The sequence below is a fragment of the Onychostoma macrolepis genome, chromosome 19 (assembly GCF_012432095.1).
Source record: "Onychostoma macrolepis isolate SWU-2019 chromosome 19, ASM1243209v1, whole genome shotgun sequence".
Taxonomy (NCBI): Eukaryota; Metazoa; Chordata; class Actinopteri; order Cypriniformes; family Cyprinidae; genus Onychostoma; species Onychostoma macrolepis.
The window spans coordinates 9,175,526-9,187,915 of record NC_081173.1 but is presented as its reverse complement, the minus strand read 5'-3'; the positions used below and the strand labels follow the sequence as shown (position 1 = coordinate 9,187,915).

The following is a 12,390-nucleotide window of genomic DNA, read 5'->3' as shown; positions in this document are numbered from 1 at the left end:
ATCCTAATTTAGGCACCCCTGCCAAATTCTGCTTGCGATCTAGGAAAGGGGGAGTACATAATGCGCCTTTAAAACTAAGTTTGCAGTGTAGATGGAATGAGGTCAGACAGAAAGCTTCTCATTGCACGCGCCGATTATTATTAGATACTATATTCAGCCAATGGACGGCGACGGGGCGTGCCTTTGGCTGAGGATAGGCTAGTGACAGCAGCTGATTGGCTGGATTCTCTTTCCTTTATACCTTCGGAAAAGGATAAATCCTTGTGAGGCGGTTTAGCAGAAGTATTGAAAGTTGTGAAGGGTGATAGGAAGCTCAGAGCATGAAAAAGTGCAGTCGCCTAAACCTACCGCATGGTCATACGACAAACTATGCTGAAGACACTTGTACGTTTCCACTGAACGGCTTCAGATACTTCGCGTCCAGAGCGCACTCTGGGTTCGTTTTCAGTCGAACCGGCAGTTGAACGGCAGACTGTTGATTTTGACGACATTGCCGGGACTTGACAGAGCTCCTGACGGGGATATGCGCCTTTGTGGAACCAAGAGACAGTCAGCAGCAGCAACTTTGTTTCCACACTGACTAAATCATATTGCGAAGAAGAAACTCTTAGCGCTCTCCAAGCGTTTCAGCACGTGAAGGATTTTCGTGCGCAATTAAAAGTTGAGACTGTTGTAGTGAGTGCATGGACACAGACCTGGCTATGGTGGAGCAGACGCACATCAGCAACAACAGCGACGTGCACCCCGGCGATTCCACTGATTCTGGGGAGATGGACCTTGACATGGACGCCTCCCCGACTCCCGGCTCTCCAAACTCGGCTGGGGATAAAATGGACATCGCCTGGTGCAAAACCCCATCGGGACACATCAAGAGGCCAATGAACGCATTCATGGTTTGGTCGCAGATAGAGAGGCGCAAGATTATGGAACAGTCGCCGGACATGCACAACGCGGAGATCTCCAAGAGACTCGGCAAGCGCTGGAAACTTTTGAAAGACAGCGACAAGATCCCCTTCATCCGCGAGGCCGAGCGTCTGCGGCTCAAGCACATGGCAGACTATCCTGACTACAAATATCGACCTCGGAAGAAGGTGAAGTCATCCAGCGGCAAGACTGGGGAGAAGGCGGAGCGCGTGAGCGGCAGCCCTGGCGCGAAGTCTGCCTCCAAAAAGAGCTCCAAAACTCTCAGCAGGACGCACAGAAAGTCCACGGCGCTTGAGCTGACCTCCCACTCCGTCCCCGCAGACCACCACACTCTCTACAAGTCCAGGTCCGCGTCCGCCGCCAAACAGATCCCTGAGAAATCAGCCAAGCGCGGGCATGCGTTCGGGGGATGCAGCTCCGATAGCAGCCCGCCCTCCGTCGCCGTGCCGGCCAGCCCCACTCTGAGCAGCTCGGCGGAATCCAGCGACCCGCTGAGCCTCTACGAGGACGGGCTCGCGAGCGGAAAGGAAGACGCGGAGCCCGCCGCGCGCTTCAAGTACACCCGCGCGCCGTCTCCGACGCCCTCCGCCTCGCACTCGTCCTCCTCGCAGTCGTCCTCATCGGACGAGGAGTTCGAGGACGAGCTGGCGGACCCCAGCCCCGGCTTTGACAGCTTCAGCACCTTTGGCACCGCGCCTCTGGACAGAGATTTGGAGTTCAACTTTGAGTCGGGCTCCGGCTCGCACTTTGAGTTCCCCGACTACTGCACCCCAGAGGTGAGCGAGTTGATATTAGGGGACTGGCTCGAATCGACAATATCCAACTTGGTGTTCACTTATTGAACGCTAGTAGTGAAAGGACAGATTAAAAAATGACCGGAGGGCTGCAAAATCCTCCGAGACGAGTCAGACGACGAGTCAATGACATGATTCCTCGTGTTTATCATGCATCAGATACTGTGGGTTCTCATTATCCACTGACAAGAGTGCAGATGAAAGTGCTTAGCTTGCTCGTTTGGTGCTGGAAGGAGGCGCGCTTTGGACGCAGACGAGGAGGGCATTGCGCGGTGGCGAGTTCACGCTGTGCGCCCTCCTTGACTTTTAAAAGGGACGTTTTTAAACAGAAGACAAGTCTGGTCATATGCTTGTTTCGATGGAGGTACTGAATGGAGAGCACGTTTGCTCGCGCTTGAGGTTGTTTACCAGAATCGTGTGTTAGACCAGCATCGCATGCTTTCATTACGATTTAAGGCTGTTGAGAAGCGTAACTGGTGTTGATTCATTGAAACCGAATGGCAGCGCCACATGAGACGCAAAAACAAACACAATCACCAGCTTTCCTGTCGTCATGACATCAGGATTCAGACGCAACTCAGATGATTCGACTCTTTACACTACAAATCAGGACCAAAATTCATCCGAGGAGCGTTTTCTCTCTCTCTCCTTCTCTCTCTGCCTTTTACTTTTTCATCCTCGTAACTTTTCTGCGCTGGCATTTTTATATCGATGTATTTATAATGGCCAAACATTGCTCCTCTCTTCCCCTCCGTCACTTGTGTTCTAGTCAGTCTGTTGTGTGTATAGGCTACACATGCACATGTCCGTCTGTCTCGCGGAAGGGCTAGACTTGTTTCGTATTATTTAATTGATGACCTCTCACATGGAACGGAGATTAAATGTTTCATTATTTTCTGAGTGTATTTTTGTACAAAATCTATCGAGGGGGTGTCAATCGGTGAATATCGCTGTTTGGATTTCCGATTTTTAAAGCCAGGGGGTTGGGTTGTCTCCCAAATCTGCCCCCTAAACATGTTTACAGTGTCAATCCACAGGCTTCTTAAAGAGACAGTATCTGCATTTCAACGACCAATCGTCATTAGCCTACGATGCGCGCGCTGAGTGAGGTTGTATGTAGCTGCAGCAGCGACAGCTGCGATTTATCGCGTCCTTATTGGGGATACTGTACTTTTTGAATACCAATTTCTTTGTGCTTTTATAATGACACGTTTCGGTTTGAACCACTGGATGGAATTACAGATACGGTCTAAATGCCTATAATTCATGAACAATGAAGTACGTCTTCACTCCATAATTGTACAAGGATATTTAATCTTTTCTACTTGTTGGCTAAATGTAGCTAATTGTTTTAGTATATTATGGCATGGCGAATAGCATTTTGTATTTCTGAATTCAGGTTTATGTAGAGCAGTTGTGTTTAAGGCAGAGGATCAACATGAAGATTTCTATGTACATTGAGTGTAAAATAAGTAAAAGATTGCGTGTTTATGTCTGACGATGATATATCATGACAGGAACAAGAACATATATCTTTATACATCCCTATGTTTAAGAGTGTTGTTCATGACTTTTGGAATATATAGATATGTTTTATTGTTTCATTTTGTGCAATATGCTGTGTACAATATTGTTTTGTCTTGCCATACCATATCTCAACATTTGAGTAGTGAACTCAAAAGCCAGCCAATTGTGTCAAGTCACTGCCTGTCAGACCTCTGTACAGAACTTTGTCTTTTTCCAAGAAGGAAATAAAATCAGCTGGAACTGAACGTCAGTTGCATGACTCTTTCTCTTCGTATTTTATTTCTTTTAATAGATTTCAACACTACACAAAACTAAAGAATAATTCTGCACCATGTGCATTTTTGAGAGCACTACCGCCCCACAAAGGTAAAACACAGTAATTACGGCAACACTAAAACAGAAAATGGCTTCACAAATTTCTGATTGATTCAGTATCACACTCTGATTCACCACAAAGTATGATCTACACTCTTAAAAATAAAAGTTCTTTACTGGCATCAAAGGTTCCCCATAGAACCTTTCCATTCCACAAAAGGTTCATTGTAGTGGAAAAAGGTTCTTAATATTATATAGTTCTTCACACTAATAAAAAATGGTTCTTTAAAATAGTTTTTCACTTAATGGTTCTTCTGTGGCATCACTGCGAAAAACCACTTTGGAACCTTTATTTTAGGGACCTTATTTTGCTTTACCTTTGCACAGCAGAGCAATAAAGAAAAAGCAAAAAGGTCAATCTTTGTAACTTATTTTCCCTTAAATGGTACATATTAATATTTTAAATGTGCATATTAGTACCTAAAGTTTTCATATTAATACCTTTTAAAAGCATTCAACCCCAGTTTTATGCCTTTTTTTTCAGAGAGTGTAAGTATGAGTGCTCAACAAGGTCATTTGTGTATCAGGATTTTGATGCTTTCTAGTCTAAAATAGCTGATAATTAATATTATTTATTAATACCACTTATGCAGTCACCTGCATCAGCTCTGCTTTGGTATGTCACTCTATGTGAGACATGAAGCGATGCATGGCCAAAAGATTGACAGTCAGGCTTATTGCAACCTGGAGTCACAAGGAACTGTCACATAATGATATTACGATACGGTTTCATTTCTTCGGTCCCTAGTAAACACCCATTCAGTATTGTTTTGTTTTTTTTCTTTATTCTTTTTCACAATAACACAGGCAAGTGGGTATGCAGCTATCAGAGGCGATCCAGACATTACAAACATGCAATAATCACATTACATGCCTACAATACGCCATGTTTACATGAGGGTGAAAAAAGAGATCAGATGGTTTGTCCGTGTCTCAAGAGCTGAGTGTTCCAGCAACTCTGAGTCTGAGTCATTATCTAGCATCATCCCGACTGATAGCACAGGGTGTGAACCTAATGCCCTAGTCGAGTGTGAGCATGGATGCACACTGCAGCAAGAGGGTCTAGACATGGACTCTGTGGGGGAGGAGTGTGAGACAGATGAGATGTCTCTGCCGGGAGGCTACATTGGGGGCGCTCAAGTGGATTGTTCAGCAGGGATGACTGCTGAAACCAATTAATTCCTTCTGGGTGCACTGGTTTGTGTCGGGAATGGGGAGGGGGCTCTCGAAAGATTTTGTGTTAATCTGTTTACATCCCCCAAATGAGAAAAGAGACAGGAAGCCGTTTGAATACCACAGTCGTGCAAATTTAAGATATGAATGTATCAGTCTGTCAAGCAGACTTGGATGATGGATTGTGTTGGGGTGCCAGTTGCAAGCTCATGTATCCATGTTTCTTGCAATGTACTGACTTGTTATCTGGAGTCAGTGGCACAGGAAAAGTTTGAAGCTGTATGTGAGTGTGTGTGTATTTGTGTACATATACAAACATATATAGATACATACATACACGTACATACACATGCATGCATCTTGCATAATTACTTTAAATAAAAGGGATATTAAAAATGGCATATTATTATTTTTTATTATTATTAATATTAGTACTGCCCTGAAAAGTTATTTTACATAACAACTTTTTCAGTGTGATCAGTGTTCTACTTATTTTGGCTTCTGAGAAACATGTAAATATATTCTGTAGCTTTTAAGTACGGTGATTAATTAATAATAACCTCTTTATAAAAATAAGAGCATGACAACCTTTGAAGGGAGTCATTTTTTAATCTTTTTTTAATCTATTGTTTTGTCTTGTGAAATGTGTGAATTAGTCTATTCAGGGCAGTACTAAATAATCTTTATGGCATTTTTTAATTATCTTCTTTCTTTTTTTTTTACCATTTTGCAAGGTGAATGTACACAGTGTGTGTTTGTGTGTGCGTGCATACACACACACACACATATAAATAAATATATATATATATATATATATAATCAATAAATCCTGCTTTATGTATTAAATAAAATTAATTAACAAGATCTCTCACACACACACACACACACACACACTATATAACTTTACAGCATTAACAGAAGGCAGCACAGATGGTTCAGATTGGTGCACTTAGCAAGATTAGTAATATTTACACTTATCCACATACTATGGTTGGCACTACATAGTTGTCACTAATACAGTCCAATAAGCTGTCATACATGTATATTTATCTATATAACCACACTAAAGCAATTTACTAAAAAACCAAGCCCTCATACACTCAGTGACCTTACTTATATTCATTAATGAAGGCAGAAGGTGAATCATCATATTTTACATCTCTAAATATACTCTTAAGAAAAGATTCATGAGTGCTCTGTCATCAAATGTATAGATAACAACAACAACAATATAATAATAATAATTATAATAATAATAATAATTATTATTATTATTATTTAAAAAATAATTTAAAAACGTAGACAAATTTCACAAACGTCTGTAGGTGTAATTCATGGAATGCATGGTATTGGACAAGGGGTGGGGTCATGGGTGAAAGGGGCGTGGTCAAGCTAGCTGTCTAGCACGTGCAGACAATGCACTATCATCAATACAAGCCAAACATCCGAACGCTGAAAGTTTTGCGCTTTTGGATTATAACGACAAAACGGGATCACGCCTCAATGGACTTTCACACGTTTTAGATAAAACTCTTCGAGGATAACTTCCTGATATAGGTAAATGATTTTGGAATATTTTAGCGGGAGTTTTGGTACGTCTGCTCTCTAAAGTTGAGCACAAAGGGGGAGTGGAGTATTCCTTTGTTCATCATGTTATGAACTGAGTGCTCATAAACTTCACTTGGCCACGCGACAATGGGATGAGAACTCAATAACTGAATGGAATATCAGTAACTTACTGGATGACTTTTCATAAACCTGGCCTGATTGGGAATTTTATTTACTCATCACAATTAACACGAGGAATAATCAACAAAGAATGAACTCACGTACATTTGGGTCCATCTGTCTTAAACCGTATAATCATATTAATTCGTTTTTTAAAATAATTATAAATCAGGTTATTCATCTTGGTTTTTACCGAGAATTAGGTTAGCAACAGGTAGTTGTTTTTTCAGTAATTTGTGTGGCAGTTCTAATGTTTTTTTATTTTATTTTTATTTTTAAATGACAATCTGCGATGTATTTATTTTTATAGTTATATTTTGACATCTAGAATGGTTCCATCCATAACTTGTGACAATAATTAAAATAACAAGCCAATCTATTTTTCTATTTATTTGTTAGAATTGAAATATTCTGAAAGGTTATTATTATTTGAACGTATTGTAATTGTAATCAGAAAAAAAAAACTGAGAAAGGTGGAAACGGGTCATTTAAATATAAATGATCACGAAGTGAGTTACAGTATCAGAAGGTGCAAATTCAAGTTTAATTGCAGAGCAAATCTCTTATTGCTTAATAAAATGCTGAACTTTAAGATATTTTTTTGGATGTTTTTCTTTTTCTCCTTCTGCAATTCCTTTTCAAACATCAGGATCATAAAAAAAATCAAGGTCACTGTTTGTACAGTACAGTATATGATAATGATCATGGTGTTCTTGGTACTTTCTAAAGTCATATAATCCATAGGTCACACTTGTTTAGTATTACAAAGAAGATTGTTGTTTTTCTTTGTTCTTCCACCCATGAAGTATACAGTAGCTATTTTAATATCGATGGCACTGAGGCCTATGGACGCGTCACAATGAAAACAAGCTGTTCTGTTTAATAAGAGAAGAGTAATGTGCAATACAAAGAGAACTGCAGTGGCCGGATAACCCTGAGAGAAAGAAAAGAGAAATAAAAGCAAGTGTCAAAAGCCTTTCTCAGAACTAACCTTACTTTTCTCTGACGTTTTTGCAATTCATTTTAATAAGTTGATTTTTAAAGGATGTATGAAGTCCTCATAGGTGCCCTAACCACAGGTGTAGTTTATAATGATCTTTGAATGATATGCATGCTTCCATACTATATAGTAGGTGAAAAACGGTATATGAGAAGAATAGTATGTCTGAATTTACAGTGTTTAAAAAATAAAAATGGCTAAAAGTATGTTAATGTCCTACGGATGAAATTCAACACTGTCATACAAAACCTACAAAAAGTACTAATATGTACCATTTATGTGCTAATATTTACACTTTAGTTAACAAAATGTGCTTTTAATTTACCCATATGCAACTTTTAGGGGTAAATAAGGTACAAAAGTGTACCTTTTGAAATGGTACTACACTAGTGACAGCTTTTGTGCCTTTTTTTCTGAGAATGTATCCCATGAGGCCACAGGAGCGGGTTTGTGAATGGCAGTGAAGCGGTGCAACTGGTGCTAGTATGTCACATGACAATGACAACATGAGTGATGAAGCACATCTAAATTAAAATACACTACACGCATTCATATAGATCTTATTTAGCAGTAATGACTTATTCAAAAAACGCACCTACTCCGAGTTTATGCGATTTCAGATGCAGCCAAAGTGTCCAAATACATTTTTGTCCCCATCATGCACTGCATTTGTTCTTTGAGCAAACTGTTTAGAAGCCATCTGCTGGGGTTTAGTGCTGTGTTTGTGTGTGTGAGAGCGCAACAGACACGTTGTATTAATGTATGCCTGCTTAGAAGGTTGCTACAGCGATAGCTGTGTTGCCTTGGGATGTTGAAATGTCTTGTTTTGACATGCCTTGTCTTCCATACAAAAAAATAGGAGAAAAAAAGACATTGCAGGCATCAGAAGACAGCACAGCTAATTAGTCACTTTTGTGCGGGAAGCGTGGTGAGATGATGTCACCGGCAGTGAAGTAATTACTACCCATAAATCATAGTGTGTGAGAGGTATTGGTAGAGAAGCGAATGCTGCTGTTGGCAGCTCTATTGTCTTGAACTCATGAGCCCACTTCTGTCTCCTCAGTGGAAAGGTAAATAGACACCTTGCTCGCAGACGTACTTTAGGATGAGGCAGATGAACCGAAAACGCTTCCCTCCCCCCATGGTTTCCAGTGTAGTTATGCATCTGTTCAGCACAAGGGTCTTTATTTCAGAAATTAATTTCAGATTTCAGAGGTTTTCTGGAGTAAAAGCGCTCCGGCTGCGCCGTGACATCAGGCATCATCCGCAGCATTAATTTTCTTCCCAGCATCACAGCGGTTGTTTTGGCACCCCCGTATGTTTTTAATAGTTTGGTCTCTTAGGGCCTTGTCAAGATCTTGGTGGAGGCCTTTGAAATTAGATGGAGTTTCTATCAGCGTATGCTTTGATTTACTTTCTCCCCGTCTATCTCTCTCCACGCGGCCAAGCAAGCCTGATGTTTTACTGTCCCGAAACTGAGTGTGAATTTGCTGACGGTGCTAAACCGTGGGGATGCGCAGGCTGGGCTCCACAGGCTCTGCCCCAGCCGCACCACTTCTGAAGTTCTCCTGCGCTCTCATGTGACAAGCTGTCGGTTTATGACTGGGAGCAACTGGTATATGTTTGTGTCATGTTTATGTGCGGTTTGAATGCGCACATACGCCGAAGGGTAGCTTTGCGTCACGACTGTGCGTCGATGCTTTGTTCTGCGAGAGTTTGTTATAAATACAGTATGTTGTTTTGAAGTGGGGCTGCCCTGTGTTTCTCACACTTTTGTGCATTTTGAGAGCACATCTGAGTCTCCATAGGGTTTTTCAATGGAGTTGACAGGGTTTTGTGAGTGTGTTGGTCTATTAAATGTTTATGTTTATCAAGCAGGACCTAACTAGGGAGAAAAAGAAAGGAAGCAGTGAATTGCATGTGAACCTGGTGCTCTATTCACAGCTCGATGCAAATGCAACACAGATGTTTCTGTACTGTACTGTACTGTTGAAGTCTGCTCTGCTCTCTCTTCCCATCCTCTCTCATGCTTTCTCATCAGAAAATCCCTTTATGGTTCAGATTGGCACACGACATGCACAGCCTCCTCTCCTCCTGCTCCTCTTGCCTGTTTTCCATTGCTGCTCCTCACTCACACCCTGACACCTACATATTACTTCTGTTTTCTTGAATGTGTTCCTCTGCTATTCCCTTTTCCTTATTAGTCGACTCCTGTGGAAAATGTAATTTGAGCTGAATGAGATAAATTTCTATGGTTTGGCACTTTGGCCATTTTGTAGCTTGCAGGCTTGCAAGACTTTATACTTTTCTTCTCCTTTACAAATTTCAGCAATTAATTCAGCTTGAACTGCTGTATTTAATGTCTGTACAAATTTTGTGCTGTACAAAACAGTAGTTGTAGGTGTACTATCTATTTTTTAAATTAGTAATTTTGATAATCTCCATACTTTTTGTATTTGATTATAAACAATTTAGCAGTTATTTTTAGAGGGCTCTTAAAGCATTAAATAGACCAGTGTTGTTACTGTTAACCAGGGCTTTTGATTATTAATGAGGTACTATTTATATATATATATATATATATATATATATATATATATATTACACATACTGTTTTCATTATTTTTATTTAATGTTTTAGTAATTTTAATTGATTTGTTAGTTGTTGTTGTTGTTGTTATTATTATTGTTCACAAAGTTCATTGTTTTTATTTATTTTATATCAGTTTCAGTTTAGTGAGAAAATAAATGAGAAATAAATCAATAAAATGTTTTAATACATTTAATATATATATATATATATATATATATATAAATTATTATTATTTTTAATTTAAAGTTTATTTCAAGTAATACAAATTGTTTTATGGTTAACTATACACTATTACAATTGTAATTAATAAAAGTGCATTGTAAAACTAAAATGAAAACTAAAAGTAACAAAAGCTGAAAATGTAAAGAGTAAAGCTAATATAAAATATTAATAAATGGTATAACATTATACAAAATACTTAAATAACATTCAGTTTATTTCCAAAATTAATTTCATTTTTCCCTGTCTGCTCCAATTAATTTCACAGCATTGTTGCCAGGTGGCCAACTCAAAAACAATTGCAAGATTGATTGATTTGATTTTACTTATTTATTAATTGATTTACTTATTTATTGACTTTATTTATTTATTGACCCATTTATTGATTTATTTGACTTATGTAATGATTTATTTGACTTATTTATTTGACTTATTGAATTGAATATAACTTTTTGTAGTTTTTTTTTGCAAAATGCATGCATTGCAGGGCTATATAAATGAATGAATCTAAAATGAGAGATGTGAGAGGGTGTGAATTACAGATAAACAAAAAGGAAAAGACTTGCTGAAACTTTCTTTAGATTTTGTTAGTACAGAGCACATCTGTGAAAGCAATCACTGTATATTGCACTTGAGGATGAAGGTCAATGTCCTGTGACAGTTGGAGATTGGCTTCACTCACTGTGTGTGTGTGTTTAAGCAGTTCCACATGGTTCAGGGAAGACTGAATGCACTGGGACTACAGGAGACCCAGTCACATGAGCCTTTCACATGGTGGAGAGAGACTAAATCTAAATTCAGTTTACAGTAATCATCTCTTGAGTACAGTATTGACAAGGAACTGAGCCGCCTAAACTGGAAGGTGAAAGACATTTTCCCATGAGAAGATCTTAGTTAATGAGCGGTGGTTTCGAAAAGATGAGAAGACTCAGCACTCTGAGGCTGATTATGAGAGTAAGATCTGAAACGAGAGCTTTGAGGTGGGCGGCACAAATGAGAGAGTGGCAGACCTTTGGAACATCTGCCAATGTGCCTGTGAATTATAGCAGATTCATTAGAGCAAGTAGGCGGAGGGTGTTTCTGAGTACTGACAGTTCACAATCCGCAGGAGGCCGTGCAACTAGTGAGGGTGTGGATTGTTCGACACTCTTTCCTGACCCCATCCATGTGCATTATTTCTTTACACTAAGGAAGGTTAAATGGGGTCAGAGCATTAATATGAGTTATAGCCATTACCTGGTTTGTTGGAAGCATCCCGGTCGTGACACGCAAAGTCTCTGAGACTCTCTGGCCATTAAGAATCACATATCCGAGACTTATTACTCTTTCGGTTAGGGTCGGTGGAAAATCCTTGTTTTAGGACTTAAGCTATGTCATAAAGACAGCAGTGCGGCCCATGTATGCTCATGCACCAAATACCCCATGTATGCAGTATATGGCATACAATGAGTTGAATGCACACATTCTATGATGAGCACGTTTTTAATATCTGAACAACATCCCTAATGATATGAGGAAAAATTAATAAAAGAAAAGCGGTAGTTAAATCTAAATTCACATATTTTACTCACTCTAATGTTGTTCCAAACCCATAAGACTTTGGTTCATCTTTGAAACCCAAATTAACACATTTTTAATGAAACCTGAGATGTTTCTGTCATTGAAAGTCAGGGTAACCAAAACTTAGAAGATACAAAAAGGTCATAAAGGCATTGTAAAATGAATCCATATGCATCAAGCAGTGTAATCCAAGTCTATACTATTCAAAATATATCAATTTTTGTTTTGAAGATGAACCATAATCTTATGGGTTTGGAACTATACTATATATAGCGCTGTTCAAAAGTTTGGGATCAGTAAGATTTTTGAATGTTTTTTAAAGAAGTTTTTTATGCTCATCAAGGCTGCTTTTGTTTGATCAAAAATACCGAAAAATTTAATTTTGTGAAATATTATTGCAATGTAAAATAAGTTTTCTATTTTATTGTACTTTAAAATATAATTTATTCCTGTGAAGCGAAGCTGAATTTTCAGCATCATTACTCCAGTCCTCAGTG

The 12,390-nt window shown here is 39.2% G+C and overlaps 2 protein-coding genes across 14 annotated transcripts in view; both read left to right on the top strand.

The window, feature by feature from the left end:
* Window positions 1-254: 254 nt before the first annotated feature.
* Window positions 255-3,490, top strand: sox4a (SRY-box transcription factor 4a). Its single transcript, XM_058754672.1, has one exon. It carries the CDS (start codon window positions 684-686, stop codon window positions 1,764-1,766), a length of 1,083 nt encoding a protein of 360 aa, XP_058610655.1. The 5' UTR covers window positions 255-683; the 3' UTR covers window positions 1,767-3,490.
* A 2,700-nt stretch (window positions 3,491-6,190) lies between these two features.
* The window catches only part of nrsn1l (neurensin 1-like), a 220,195-nt gene continuing 213,995 nt past the window's right edge, over window positions 6,191-12,390 (top strand). For all 13 annotated transcript variants that reach the window (XR_009267200.1, XR_009267199.1, XR_009267201.1 and 10 more), the window contains exon 1: window positions 6,191-6,350. The gene's annotated coding sequence lies outside the window, so the exon portion shown is untranslated. The remainder of the gene's footprint in view (window positions 6,351-12,390) is intronic.

Bases quoted from the DNA above. Each gene is read 5' to 3' on its own strand.
- sox4a (XM_058754672.1), top strand. From the start codon at position 684: ATGGACACAGACCTGGCTATGGTGGAGCAGACGCACATCAGCAACAAC.